The following is a 15,860-nucleotide window of genomic DNA, read 5'->3' as shown; positions in this document are numbered from 1 at the left end:
CCCATACAGAATATATTTGCATCTTTCAAAAATATCCAATTGTGCAAATATTCTTTTAAAATAGATCCATCTAATGACTTCATCAGACATTGGTGCATCAGTCATTTTAACCATGCACATAAAGTTACGAGAGTTTCTGTTTAATTTCACTATCAAGGACAATATATATATATACATTTAAATAAATAAATACAGTGCATAATCTACCACTTGGCCCAATACTAACTAAATTACTACACAGGAGAAGCAAAAATCATGGAATGTGATGACACTAATATCTTACAGTATATTTCACATTACAGTCTGCAGTTAAGACTTAAGAGTGCTTTTGTGGAAGACACTCATTCGTTCATTAACAAGAAAGTGCTCATCAGATAAGAGAATACATGCGTTATTATATGATATAACAGGGTACGCCCTTACAAACCACATATTTATACTCGGTACACAAATAACCTGAAAGATGAACTCAGTTTTAGTTATTAAGAGAAATATACAAATTATACAAATAAAATAAACAGGGTACGCTGTCGCCAATAGTATTTGGTCATTTTTGTTTGGGCTAAAACATTCAACATGGTTGGAGAAAAAAACACAGACAAAACATAATCCAACTTAGCAAAAGGCTGATGATTATAAGCGATCAAAGTTCTGAAAATAGATTGTTATTACTGGGCAAAGATTAAACCATTACCTAACCCTGTGGAAAAGCCTTGAGCCTTCATGGTCCAGTGTGATTTCAATAAGGCACCATACCCTCTTTCAAAAGACTTACCTTCTATTCCATCACAAGATTTAAATCTCTTTAATGCTTCAGCTTCCATGCTATGAGCAGGGCACAGGCGCCCACTCCTGCAGCTGTCACAAAGTACTTTGTGTGAGAAGATTTCATGCTGCTCCAGGGTTTCTTGTCCATTGGATCTTGTGGTTTCAGCTCCAGTGCAGCTCCAGCTGCCCCGGACTCTGAGGGGTGGCAGTTGTCATTGGAGGCGGCATTAAATGATACTGTGACAGCAGTGGCAGCCAGTTCTGGTGCAGAATTGAGCTCCTTGGTAAGAGCGCTGGTTGCTTGACCATTGCGAAGCTGTGGTCCCTCCGACATGCTGGCTCCATTCCCCACCACCTTCTCATATTGGTTGTCCTCACAACTGTGAGAAGACAACTCTGGGGACACAGAGGTCACAATCTCAGGCTCACTGCTATTTTGAACAGGTTGGGTTTCAGATGCATTCGCATTCTGCGTCTGGCCATCTTGATTTTGGATTGATAGCTCCTCAACCACACCGTTCTCCTGACATGATGGTGGGGATGGTGTTGGTGTTGCTTGGTGAACCAGGAAAGCACCTGAACAGGCCACAGCAGGAGCAGAGTCTGCTGCTGCTTCGCTGAACCCAGGCAAAGCATTCTGACCTTCAGCTGGGATTGTGGTAGTACCTGTGGTGTCAGTGTGCAGACCGTTTTGAATAGCCTGGAATTAAGATAAAATGTCATCATGCGTTAGTATACTGCAGGGATCAGCAAGTATGTTTGGCCTTGGACAATTTCTTTGTCCAAGTCGTTACATGATGGGCCAAAACAGTGAAAACACAATCAAAGGTTTATTTATGATCTGGAATGTTGACAGACTATCTGCACCTGTGACAATCAAATGTCACAGGTGCAGATATATAATCATTTTGTGAAGGCTACATTCTTGAATGAGGACTTTTGTAAAAAGAAGGGGAAAAAAAGAACACCTGCACATACTGTACAGACATACTCCCTTTAAAAAGAGATAAACAAGCACTTTCATTGAATAGAAGCTCAAGGTCTCTTCACTCTTCTCTTTGCCTGTGATTCACTCCAAACATGGATACAAGTGTGTGATAAGAGTGCTTTTTTTTTTTTTTTATGTTTTTTTGTGGCTTTCGCCTTTATTTTATATATTTTATGGAGGGACAGACAGTAGGCTGACAGGAAATGGGGAGAGAGATGGGGGGGGAAGACATGCAGTAAAGATCTGCGAGTTGAAGCTGTGGCACACTGCCAGGCTGGATTGCCAGCCAAGGTGCATGGACCATAAGAGTGCTTCTCAAACCTTTTAATTAAAAGGATCTACAGTTTGGTATGAATATTTTGGTCACGAACCCCCATAACTCCTAGAGTGTACAAATGCCATTTGCACACTCTCAGAGTTACTCTATTTAGTTCCAAACTACAATTTATCTGGAAGCCCCTCAATAACTCCTAGGGGTCCCTGGATCCCACTTTGCGAATCACCTATATGTTGGACTGTCAGAAAATGTAAATGATTAACAAAATCATTTTCGGGGCCATGATGTTACCACCCAACGGGACACCGGTTTCCTAAAAGTGGTACTGTATTGACCCAAACCCAAGTTTAAAGGGTTAGCATGTACATGGTTTGTTCCTTGTTCCTAAAATCAACGTTAGCAGTAGCAGCATGTTATTTACAAAAATGGAGCAGGACACAGGTGTGTGTCTTGCAACGTCTGGTCGTGTGAAAGTGCGTGTGTGACGTCCGCTGACGGGTCGTAAGCACATGTGTGCGTGTGTGTCAGACCACACGAGCAGGGTGGGACATTTCTCTCTCTATGGCAACGATAGGGACGGGGGACTGTGTGTGTGTGTGTGTGTGTGTGTGTGTGTGTGTGTGTGTGTGTGTGTGTGTGTGTCCGAGGAATACACAGACCCCCAGATTTTATAATTAAACTTTAAGGAAAATGATAAGATAAACACTAATGTCTTTAAAAAGAAAACTTTTTGTGCCTATGTGGTGGATTCTGTCAATGCTTTTCAATGGGAACGGAGCGGTTTGTTGCCATTTTCGGATTTCCACATTAACAACTCTCTGTTCCCATTGAACAAGTCATTGGCAAAAATATAGCAGAATCCGCCACATTGGCAGAATCAAAGAATCAATTTAACTGCACCCTCAAGCCTGATTCATGCTTTAGCGGCATGTCACGCATGTTTCTCAACTGAAACTCTTTTCAGTAAAATACACATTATTTTAAGGCGATATTTTCTATTCTATTCTATTTACCTGTGCTGCGATGGGGGCAGAGTGTTCTTCAGGCTCCAGAACAGTGGGAGCCTCTTTGCCCTCTGGCGGGGTGGAGGTGTCTTGAACCAGACATTTTTCTGGTGACTCTTCTGTCTCATCTGTCTGAGGGGTTGCTGATTGGACGGGATGATGCTGTAATGTAGCAGCAACTGCATTGACCTCAACCGGAGGTTCTGGTTCAGGGGTCTCTTCAATAGGAGGTTCTGGGCCAGGAGACTCCTCAACAGGAAGCTCAGAGTCAGGGGTCTCCTCAACAAGAGGCTCAGAGGTCTCTTCAACAGGAGTCTCGGTGTCAGGAGTCTCATCAACAGGAGGATCAGGGCTCTCTTCGACAGGAGGCTCAGGGTCAGGAGTCACCTCAACAGGAGTCTCATCAACAGGAGGATCAGGAGTCACCTCAACAGGAGTCTCATCAACAGGAGGATCAGGAGTCACCTCAACAGGAGGCTCAGGGTCAGGGGTCTCTTCAACAGGAGTCTCATCAACAGGAGGATCAGGGGTCACCTCAACAGGAAGCTCATCTGTCTCATCTAAGTCTGTCTGAGGAGGAGGACTCCGTGGTGGGCTGACCTCTGGGGATGCTAATGGGGGTCGTAATGTATCAGCAACTGCATGGACTTCGACAGGAGGTTCGGGATCAGAGGTTACCTCAGAGCTGGCCCCAGAAACCTCACTAGCAGCATCAATTCCTTCATCAGGAACTGGACTCTCGTCACCAGAAACAATCTGAAGGTCTACATCTGAATTTTCCTGAACAGGTGGTGGTGATGGCCAGGCTTCAGCGGCCAGGCTTGGTGGTGTCTCTGACTGTGACTCTGGCTGGGCAGAGGCTGGTGGTGAGACCTGGGCTGCTGGCTCTGGAGGAGCCAGAGGTGGGGGCACTACAGCCGCTTGATTGTTGTCAACACTCTCTGGAATGGACACTGATTGGTTGGCAGATGGTGATGGTGGTGGTGGTGGTGGATGGACATGTGCTGTGACAACATGTGCTGCAGGAGCGGGTGGGTTGGGATCTGGAGCAAAGGAGATAAAGAAATGACAGTTACTCTTCACAGAGTACTGTTCTACTTATGTAGATAAAAAAGGGACTTGAAGAATACTATTCATTCTATATTGTATACTTATCAGGAGGTGATACACAGGTAAAAACACAGAAATAGGGAAATAGTAAACTGTTGAAGACAAGATGTACTTTATAGTAAGCGGGTCTAAACTGTTAATGGCAAGGTATAATTTCATGCTGTGATTTCAAACTGGCCTTGAACAAAAAAAACAGTCTGTGCCTCAATGCATTCACTTTAAGTAAAAAAAAATGAGTCCAATTACAGCTCACAATTGTCACAATAATCCAAATCTCCACACAAACACAAGGATCTGCTTACTGCCTTGGTCTCTCAGTGAGTCATATTCCTGTCTCATCTCCACGGCCATAGTAGTGTGTTCACATGCTTCCAGCGCCGAGATAAACTCCTCGGGCCAGTTGTCTCTCACCATCAGACAGGCAAGAAGAAGCTTCATGGCATCATAATTTCCACTGGTTGCTTTTTTTGCCTCTATTTCTTCCTAAAGGTAATAGTTTTTTAAAGGGACATGCAACAAAAACATTCATCAGTCAATAAAGACAGCAATTGTGAAGACTAAAATCTTAAAACTTTTATAAACGGGATCAAACTTCTGTTACCATCCACCCAAACAAAATGATACAGTGTTTCAAAGGCAACATACAGTAAACCGTACATGTCATTACTACATCAAGAGTAATGTTAATGGGTGAATACTGAATATTTATTTATTTAGAATTCTGGTTAATTGACTGGTTTAATGATTCTGGTTTAAAGTACTTTTCATCCAATATTACATTAAGCTTCTGCTTCGTTATTTTTTAAGTTGAGCATTTTTCCAGATATCACTGTAATTGGTGGCATTTACATACATTATGTGTCTGCCCCATGAATTGTATTGAATGTATTTGCTCAAACAAACATCATGGACTGTTTAATTAATTAGACAACACCAACCCCCCATATCTCTCCTCAAGTCACATCTTTCAAACAATTTCACAATACTCTGTGATTCTTTTGAATTGTACTACTTTTGACACTGTGCTGTGTCTAGCACCAGCGACGAACTGGATGTGCAACCCACTGTTCTGAACTGTTTCTCTGTGATCAGGAGGATCACAGATCCTCAAACATGACTTGCTAGTTGGCACCATAGACTGGTTGGCACTTATTACTGTTGGTTACTTGTAGGTGAAGCTTGCCATGGAGTTGCACTAAGATGCTCTTGATCCGAATGGCAGCTAAATACCTACAATGTAAATGCAACATTTACTGAGTGCTTATAACTACACATTTAGTAGTAGTTACTAGTTATTTTCTCTTCTTTACTCTGACTTGACTTTCAACCTCAGCTTCAACAACTTAACCCTACTATGTTGTACGTCAAATAGTGAAAATAGAAAAGCTCACAATGCATTGCTTGTAAATAGTTTCGCTGAATGTTTGTTTATTTTTGCCAAATGTTTGGACATGGACATGCCCAGAATAGGGACATTAGGGTTCATGTGGTTGAACTCACTCTGTCATGGCTGGTCAAGCATGGCAAGTGAGGGATGATCTGTCTCACTTTCACCGTGGAGGCAATACACCCCATCTTCCTCAGCAAGTAGCCATTGTATAGTTTATCTCTGGCATACTCAGACATCTGAAATATGAGACAGTGAGGATACAAAGCAAAACGTCATTACAACTGCATGTCCATACGCTGTGCACGCCCCCTTTAATAGTATAATATGGTAGGCTATAGGTTTTTAGGAGAGTCACTACATAGATTATTGTTTAACTAGTAAAGTTATGAACCTTAGGAAAACACTATCCGGAGCATCTGAAAGTTTCAGTGGTTGGCAGTTTGTTCTAATTTAATTTAAGTATTATTGGATCACAGAATAATCTACAATTAATCTTGTATAACAGGAATACTGTCTGGGCACTATAGCTTTAATGGTATTTCACTTTGAACACTTCTGGGGTCATTTTAACATCTACTCAGTCTTGTGTGTGAACCGCACCCAAGACAGTTTTTATGTTGCTTGATTCGATATGAAGTTCAATGGGCAAATATTGAATCACGTAACTGTAGTTTTAGGAAGTGAGTAGGTCTATCATGGCAAAATAGACCTGTCATTCCATGGAAAACACCTTGTTTCACACACAATCATTGAGTTATATTAAATGACGCAATTGCTAGGACCTTTTATATTATTTATTTTGGTAAACTGAATGCAAATGCAAATATTAATTCATAATTATTATTATAAGCTATAGCAAACCAAAATAAAAGGTTTTTCCCTTTCTCTGCAGTGTAGTACAGCTTGTGACTTGCCCTTATTACATATGACACAGGTAGGCTACAGGGTAACTAAATGGCAGTATTTCTCTTGGAGGAAAATAAAACAATGTGCATTCCAAAGAGAGTTTCTCAATATGGAGACTGAGGTTTGACAGGCTAGTAACTCTAGACTAGTAACTCATTTAATGACCTCTAGACTCTAATATGACCACAACTGGTGGGCAGGGCAATTTTCAACATGTCAAAAAATACATGGTCTCTTCTCACTGCAAACACGCCCCCTCATGACATTCCAATGGCCTTTCATGGTTGACTGGAGACCCAGCACATGTCGTTTTGTATATTGAATACACACTAAACCCTGACTCTGTTTATACCCATACATACGGTCATCTGAAATAATCTGTTGTCATGTTAAGTCGGGGTGTCCTGTCAACACCAGCCTGCGTCAAAGAGCATGTTAACGTTTATACTAGTAGGCCTATTTTAATCTATTAGTTAATCCAGCTGGGTGAAGGATAGCTGACAACAGTGTGTGGACACTGGACACCTAAAGACGGACAGAAAACAAGGAGCAAAGTCTTCAGCCTGAACCAAGAAATATTGCATAAGTTGCATTATTACCCACATCAGAAGCCAAGCCTGTGTAGATTAGGCTACTAGGTGGAATGTGATAATTTGCAACCGTTAATCCATTCTGCTAATTAGCAACTAATTTGTTTCCTGGCGATTGATTGCAAATTAACTAGACAGGTGGAAATCGTGGGGAAAAAGCACCTTGAGGCAAGGACAATTATGCAGGACTGTGCCAAAAAGAATGTCCTCTAACTGTCAGGTCATGATAGCTCTTTCTTGGCAGACTCCTTGTTTTTTTAGATAGGTCAGGTGTCAAGCATACACTAGACCTATCAGTAAAGTAAAGCCATTGTAGTACAATCTTAAATCCTCATTAGGCTATTGCTTTGCAAAAAAGCAAATGCATTGAGTAGTAGTAGGCTACTATAGACTAGTTGAATTTATTACATGTGATTGAGAGGTAATATAAGACGTTCCCAAACTTTTACTTGAAAACTTGACATTCCTGAAGGCTGCACAATGTGCACAATGCACATACACAATTTTAGCAACAGGAGGCTGCAGGCACTTTCATAGAAGGCTATTGTGCGAAAGTTCAGAGCTCTAAATGACTAACATGACACTGCACTGTCTGCATGGATGAGTTGTCATTAATACAGGCAATATAAAGTAGGCTAGACTAGTTGTCCGTCCAATGTGGGATAAGGGATATAAATAGTAGTTGTTATCATATTTGTATCGATATCATGCATGGACAGTTGGACACCCACCTTTCCGTGTTGAGAGGATCAGTGAATCGGTGAATCTCTTTGAATAGAAAAGTTCTTCTTGCTGTTAGAGCAGCCTTGTGGTGGTGACTGGCAGACTATACTGTTGGTTCATAGGTTTGGTTCTCAGGTTGGTCAATGGTTCTTATTGGACGAAAATACCTGCGCGTAAAAAGAGGGAACCAATTGCGAAGTGGCGCAGGCAGTGGAGGTATGGCTCGTAAAAAAACAACAGATCTACAAGCTAACAACGCGTCGCACCCAAACGCGTTGATAGCTTGTAGATCTGTTTGTTTTTTTCAGCGAGTGACACCTTCGTGGAACTGCGTTATAATCCGATGATGACCTTCCCTCTGTCCACCACCGATGTGGTGTGGCCAACTGAGCTCCGAGATTGGATCTCGATTTGAGGTTTACATCTGTCTAATCCCCGGCCCGGTCTAATCCTTTCAGTTGCGCAGCAGCGAAAATGACCAGCAGGGAATAAGCCACACTCAAACGGTAATAGACCACAACAAGTGTACTACTGTGTAGTTAATTAGTTTTGGAAGTAAACAACAACACTGAACTGAAGCATTTTATGATCAGTAGCCTAAATAGTCAAATTTAATAATAATAATAATAAAACAGTATAGACGTTATTTGTAACTTTCGACGTTCCACATGGTAGCAATCCCATTGAGTAATACAATAAAATGTGATTGGATAAAATGTGAAGTTATGCACACGCAGCAGTGCAGCACACTACACACACACACACACACACACACACACACACACACACACACACACACACACACACACACACACGATATTAGGCCCTACGTTTTTTATCCTGGGCTGGCTCACTTATGGCTCACTGGCTAATGGCTGAGAAGCAGCAGACAGACAGAAGTGTTTGGACGGTTCGACCTATACTTATGTTTTACCAGAAGATGGCACTATACTGTATTCATCCAGGGAGTCACCATGTTCCAGAGAACTGTCTTTATTATAGGCAGCTGTTAAATGCATTAGGATGATATTAATAATATAATGGGAATACACATAAAATACTTAAAACACATAAAATACTTTCACAATACAGTATTTAAATTTGCAGTGTGCATGCAGTATGCATGTTCTCTGTCTAGAGTATAGATAGATAAATAATCATAGTGTTTGTGTGTGTGTGTGCGAATTGTAATTGCACACACTGACTATTGCCTCTAGTAGTGTGTACCCTTCCTCACTTCAAACTGGAACAAAACTAGATTGGACATATGATGTTGAGCATTAAAACACCTAAACCTATAAAATTGTTTGTTACCTCAACTAATCAAAATCAATTTGTTGGTCAAGTATGACAAATTTGAGCACAGTCCTGGTTTTGATTTCTGCTGGGGATGCTGTGGGCGCTGGGAGTGTGTATTCTACTCCATGTCATCAGCCTATGGTGCATGGGGTTGGTGAAAGGGCCTTTCTGTGTGGAGTTTGCGTGTTCTCCCCATGTCCCCTAGGGAAATTTTATGTTTGTTTAAGATGAAGTTTGTGGACGCCGGTAACCAAAATCTCTGGGATAGCGCCCCTCAAAAATAAGTAGTAATGGGTTTGACCAGCTGTGAGCATTATGAGCAATGGGAACACTGCATGTTTATGCTGTGATGAGAAAAGTAAAGTGTCTACTCCAAATAATTTCCCCATAAATTGGTTTGATTGGCTCAGCCGTACATTTGAACTGGAAACACGTGAAATTGTCACAAGTTTCTGGTTCAAACCTGCTGCTATAGGCCATTCAAACGAAGTTATGAGAAACTGACCCGGAACCAGAAATTGGTATGCCACCTTCTGAAAACCTGGGACTATACATTCATAGGAGGGACACTGAGCAGGGAGGGCAGTCTTTGTCACTGTACTCTATCACATACTCCGTTCTAAAGGGCATGTGAGAGAGGAAGTGGAATGACAAAATTCTCCATAATGAATTGCATTTTTATAGTACTTTTCCAAGTGCTCTAAGTGCTTTAAAATGGTTCATTCATTCATACATTGGGAGGTGAAGTGGCGAACAGTCGACACCAGCGTCCTCACTTCCCACATTCACACACCAATGGTGGCAAGCTCACACCGACCAACTCATTGGAGGCAATGTAGGGTTCAAAACCAAATCAAAACAATAATAATACACATTGGATTTACTGAAATGTTATAGCCACAGTTTAAAATAAATCTGTTCAGGAGGCACAAAAATTGCAACTCTTTCACTCTATTTATTTGTAATGTGATATTATTCAAAAGGTGAGTTATCATTATCATTCATTCATATAGCAGTTTTTATCAAACCTTTTACTCCAGTTTGCAGAGAAAAAGTGTGGAGGAAGAAGGCACAGAATATGATGTATGCTGTCCGTTCCTTCTTTACATACTTACAGTATAGCCTTGCACAAAACAAGAAAGCAATATTCCCAAACACAGTTCAGTTCATAATCATATAAAAAAATCACACTTGTATTTACAGTATATCGTCCACATGACATCTTACATCATCATTTAGTGCCCTAGAGAAACATTAAAATCCATAGACTTGGTTACCACAAACTGGCCAGAGGGCCCCGCTTGGCCTTACTAATTAGCACACATTTTACGCCCTACCCGGCCCGAAAACGTAAAAAATAAATAAAATAAAAAAGGTCCATATATGGGCATTCCCAGACAATGCCCTGTTAGGGTACCCACATACAATCCCTTTTATGCCCATGAAGATCCCTGATGTCATCAATATCAAGCCCATACATGGATCTCCATACTGTATGTGGAGCTGACGACACCAACCTCATCAAACCCTGGATAGCCATACATGGAGAAGACTGGATCATCACCTAGATTTGCATACCGGCCAGCAACTCTACATCTGACCTCACGGACGCCCGATTAATAGTTTAACTCCTGCTTCTGCTGCTGTATTAAGAAGCTTTGTTATTTCAGTGCGGGCAAGGTCACTTCTCGCCCTCAGGGCGTCTTACTGGTAATTAATGAATATTAGGCTAAAATCTCCTCTTTAAAATACCCTTCCATCACAAGGTTGAAACACATTTAACGCTTCAGCTTCCATGCCATGAGCATGGCAAAGATGCACACTCCCGCAGCTGTCATAAAGTACTTTGTGCTAGAGGGTTTCTCCTCCACCGGATCCTGTGGCTTCAGTTCAAGCACAACTTCAGCTGCCCTGGACTCAGAGGGATGGCAATTTTCATTGGAGGCGGCATTAAATGATACTGAGACATCAGTGGCAGCAAGTTCTGGTGCATAATTGGCAAAAGCACTGGTTGATTGACCTTTGATGTGAAGCTGTGGTTCCACCGCCATGCTGGCTACATTCCCCAACACCTCCTCGCCTTGGTTGTCCTCACAACTGTGAGAAGACAACTCTGGGGACACAGAGGAGCTATTTTTAACAGGTTTGGTTGGAGACGCATAAAATGTTTCAAGCATGCTTTGGGTCTGGCCATCTTGATTTTGGATTGATGGCAGCTCAGACACATGAACCACATTGACAAATACTTCTTGGTCTCCCAGGGAACTCTGAGAGGGAGAATCATATTGATTCTCCTCAGGCTCATTGTGGTGCAAAGGTACCTCGACAACACCATTCTCCTGACATGGTGGTGGGGAGTGTGTTGGGGCTGCTTGGTGAACCAGGATAGTACCTGAACAGGCCACAGCAGGAGCAGAAACTTGGGTAGTCCGTACAGAGTCACTAATTTCTAGACGAGCGCTAGTACCTGAATACAGTGAATAGGGTGCCTCTCTTATGCCAGGTTCAAGCTGACAACTGTTTGAAACAGGTTGACAACTGACGAGTGGGCCAGGCTTACTCATCATCAATTCATCAATGAATGAAGAATTCTGACCATCCGTTGGGAGTATGGAAGTTCCTGTGTGTTGACAGTTTTCAGTGATCTGGAATTAAGATAGAATGTAATGTGTTACTTATTTTATTTATTTACCAGCATACCAGGACGATAACCCCTTTTGGGGTTCTTGTACAGTATATAGCATAACATAACGTTTGATGTAATTTATATTTGAAGTTTTAAAAAAAATGGCCTCAGTCCTAATAGGAATAGCTCCAGTGAAGCTATCTGTGGTTTGCTCAGATCCCATTTGTCCCTCCACCTTTTGAAACCAAATCTGTCGAGTACTCACAATGTCTTGTGAAGTTCTTAAGTCCTTAATCGTCCTGAATTGTCTAAAATTAAGTAAACCCCCAAACAACCACAAGGGCAAACTGATCTTTTATTTTATACATTTTGCACAACAGTGTCATCATGTAAAAATAGTGATGCGCTGTGTTATAAGCTTGTTATTTTCACAATTTTTGTAATGTTTGAATTTCTTTTAAGATTTTAGCTCATAATGAAATGCCCCAAATAGGGATTGAATATACATTTTTATTAAATTATTGATTTTCTATGTAGCCTACCTGTGTTGCAATCGGGTCGGTGTGTTCTTCAGGCTCCAGAACAGCGGAAGCCACTTTGTAATTCTTTGGGGCAGTTTCTTGAACTGGACATGTCTCTGGTGTGATTATAGTGGATGTAGACTCATCTGTCTCATCTAAGTCCATCTGAGGAGGAGAAGGACTCTGTGGTGGGCTGACCTCTGGGGTTGCTGTTAGGACAGGATGGGGCTGTAATGTAGCAGCAACTGCATGGAGGTTGATAAGAGGCTGAACAGGAGGTTCTGGGCCAGGGGTTACCTCAGAGCTGATCCCAGAAACTCCATCATCTCCATCACTTGGTTCATCAGTACCGGAACCCTTATTACCAGAAACAACCTGAAGGTCTACATCAGAATTTTCTTCTGGCTCCTCGTGAACAGGTGGTGGTGATGGTGAAGTAGCGGCGGTTGGATGTTGAGGGGTTTCAGGAGAAGCAGGAGGTGTTGCTGGAGGATGTACCACTTGCATCTGGGGAGACTGTGTTGCCTGGGGTGCAGGATCTGACGATGATGCAGCCTTGGAAGAAGCTTCAGCCGCCAGGCTTGGTAGTGTCTCTGGCTGGGCAGAGGCTGCTGGAGGTGGTGAGATCTGGGCTGCTGCGTCTGGAGGAGCCAGAGGTGGGAGCACTACAACCGCTTGATTGTTGCTAACACTTTCTGGAATGGACACTGGTGGTGGTGGTGGTGGTGGTGGAGGTATATGGACATGTGCTGCAGTAGCATTTGGTTTGGTATCTAGAGCAAAGGAAGTAAATAAATTACTTACAAATCCCAGTGTACTGTACTTTATTTATTACATATAGGTAGATTAAAATAAGGTATGGTAAGGAATACTAGGGACGTACTGTTAATGTATACTTAAAGTACTGTTAATTTCAAGGCTTTGAATTCAACCTGACCTTGAATTCAACCTGACCTTGAACAACAAAATAATCTGAGTTTGTATAATCATTGCATTCATTTTAGAGTCATACAACTGTGTAACATATATTTTAGTAGTCCTTTTGCAACATCTCTGGTGGCTGCAGAGTCCTATGCGCAGTGGATATTTTGATAAGCAACAGCTGCGTTGCTATATCAGAAAATAAAAGGTTTACACAGTATGATAGTACATTACAATGTTACAGCATCAAAATCAAATCCACTGTTTTCTCGTATGTGATTGGCCATGGAAACAACGAAATATACCACCATACCATACAATAATTAAATAATGCAAATCTCCACACAAAGATAAGAATCTATCTACTTACTGCCTTGGCTATTGTGTGAGTCATACACCCTTCTCACGTCAGCTGCCAGCTCTGTGAGTTCACATGCGTCCAGCGCAGAGATCAACTCCTCAGGCCAGTTCTGTCTCCTCATCAGACATTTAAGAAGACAAGGGACAGCAACACGGTTCTCGTTGTTTCGTAATTTTGCCTCAATTTCTTCCTAAATGTGGGAAAGGGAAATGCAACAAAAACATGCATCAGTCAATAAAAGGCAGTAATTGTGAAAACTAAAATCTTAAACAGATGGTACATACATGTATCCTTAAAATGGGATAAATCGTCTTTTACCATCTATCTAAACAATTCTAAAACTAAAACAAAAAAACAAGTGTTACAAAGTCCAAGACAATATATTGTATATTGTTAAATAAATGAACACCAAGCAATGCTAATGGCTGTAGGCCTATATTTAACAAGTGAAGAGTAGGCCTATCTCATTTCAAGTATTCTGTTTACATGACTGGATTTTATGGATGACTGGAGTAATATTACTTACTTTTCAAGTAGCCTAATATTGCATTTAATTGCGTTCTTATGTCTGTGTCAACTTCAACTGCTTGTCACTTATAGGCTACTCACTTCACATAAGTTCACAACTTTACACGTGAAAAAGAGAAGGTACAATTACTTTTTGTTAAGTTATTTTCTACACCAGTGCCTTTGTAACCAGTGACTTAAAGTAGGTAAAAGTAATATTACTTTTACTTGCAGCTTTTAACCTCCAGTTCATTTAACTCACTGTGTCAGAGGGGGTCAAACAAGGCAGGTGATTGATGATCTCTGACACTTTCACTTGCTCTACAAATTTTGGCATCTCCTTTCGCATGTAGCGCTTTAGTTTATCAATGGCATACATCGACATCTGTGAAATGTGAGACAGCAATTATGATACAAAGCAATACAATACATCATCAACTGCAATATGTATACTACGCAGTCCTGTCTAGCAGAATATGGTACCATATTGATATTATGTAGCCTAATTTAGGATGGAATCCTCTGATTTCTTTCCCCCTCTTTTTCTACAAACTTCAAACACAATAACAACCCTGTTACACATACACACAACACAATCGTAAAGTTGTGGGAGATTAAGGAGGAACCTTAGGAAATCGCAGGAGCATCTATTAACTGTGGTTTTTCAGAAGCAGACAATGTCGGTAGTCAATATTCCTTGCAGTTTTAGCCAATTTTAAATAAGAATAGGCTGTGTAAAATGTAAGGGTATAGCGTATAGGCCAAGGCTACATAATGAGCAGTGTTCAAAGTTCAATGTTGTGGAAGTTGTTAAAGTAATAATGCATCTATTACATGTGATGTGAAACATCTTGGTATAAGAAATAATTTGGTTAGTCTATCATGACACATTAATGATGCATATAGGCTAGCTGGGGGTTTTATTCCCTTTTATGCTAAAACTGAAAGTAAAACTGAACTTGCTAACATATGGAGCCACTGCATGCAAACCGAAATACACCATTGATTTCACTAACTGTAATACTGTATTGTGTCACGTGTGTGTGTCACAGCTTTGTGATTTGCCCTAAATAACGTCAGCTGACACTGTTTAGGCTATATTATCTTACTATGAAGGAACACTCACCTTGACCTTTCTTTCTGTGGTGAGAAAATAAGAGGTTCAGAATCAGAAGTCGGTGAATCTAGAACTGAAACTGCATTTTAATTCGGAAGCGTCACTGCGTCAGTCTGCGTCATAACCGCTATAAACATGTCTGATCCGGCCTGAACGTTTCCGTATCCGCTTTGCACGCAGACCGGTTCAGTAAAGGTGCAGTAAAGTGTTTATTTTCTTCTTCTTGTCCTTTTCTTTATAATAAATGTTATATAGTTCTATATTCTGATAGAAATAATAGACTTTGTTCAGTACGTACCTCAGTAATAGCTCTGGTCCAAGTCCAAGTGTATATTGGTAGGCCTACGCTACGGCTACGTCTCTAAATGTTTTGATGAATTGAACAAGGTCAAGGTGGACCTTCTTGTAAACAAGTGTAATGCTTTATTGGGTCGTCCACTCACAGTTAACAGTCTTTGTATTGAGTTGTGCTCGAAATGTACTGTAATTCTGCAGACTGTTTATAATACATATTTCAAACAATAAATCAATAGCCTTAATGCTCTTGCTGCCTTGCATTAAGGCTATGGAACTGATTGGCTACATGCCTTGCATGAAATGCAGACCAGCCTCTCCTGTAACGAAATTAAAAAATATGTTTTAACTACTCACCAATACAAAGATGAGTTGTGTAATTAGAAAGCTTACTTTCCTTAGTGGACGCACTCTGAGCCCCCCACCACACGTATAAATGCACTTTTTGGCCAGAAAGG

At 41.1% G+C, this 15,860-nt stretch overlaps 1 protein-coding gene across 5 annotated transcripts; it reads right to left on the bottom strand.

The window, feature by feature from the left end:
- Positions 1-86: 86 nt before the first annotated feature.
- On the bottom strand, positions 87-15,191 carry mavs (mitochondrial antiviral signaling protein). 5 transcript variants are annotated; one of them, XM_080784917.1, is made up of 6 exons: positions 15,118-15,191; positions 14,254-14,376; positions 13,494-13,674; positions 12,224-12,975; positions 11,448-11,700; positions 87-1,344 (listed from the first exon to the last, which is right to left on the bottom strand). In XM_080784917.1, exons 2-6 carry the CDS (start codon positions 14,374-14,376, stop codon positions 806-808), a joined length of 1,848 nt encoding a protein of 615 aa, XP_080641043.1. In that variant the 5' UTR covers positions 15,118-15,191; the 3' UTR covers positions 87-805. The 5 variants fall into 5 exon arrangements, with proteins under 5 accessions (XP_080641043.1, XP_080641042.1, XP_080641040.1 ...); XM_080784916.1 differs by lacking the exons at positions 11,448-11,700; positions 12,224-12,975; positions 13,494-13,674; positions 14,254-14,376; positions 15,118-15,191 and adding exons at positions 3,047-3,463; positions 3,572-4,080; positions 4,450-4,630; positions 5,648-5,773; positions 7,765-7,871 and having other exon boundaries at positions 87-1,468; XM_080784914.1 differs by lacking the exons at positions 11,448-11,700; positions 12,224-12,975; positions 13,494-13,674; positions 14,254-14,376; positions 15,118-15,191 and adding exons at positions 3,047-4,080; positions 4,450-4,630; positions 5,648-5,773; positions 7,765-7,871 and having other exon boundaries at positions 87-1,468.
- Positions 15,192-15,860: the final 669 nt, after the last annotated feature.

Source organism: Protomyctophum bolini, assembly GCF_963924005.1.
Source record: "Protomyctophum bolini genome assembly, chromosome: 15".
Taxonomy (NCBI): domain Eukaryota; kingdom Metazoa; phylum Chordata; class Actinopteri; order Myctophiformes; family Myctophidae; genus Protomyctophum; species Protomyctophum bolini.
The sequence above is the reverse complement of the archived record's forward strand: the minus strand, read 5'-3'. Positions and strand labels throughout refer to the sequence as shown.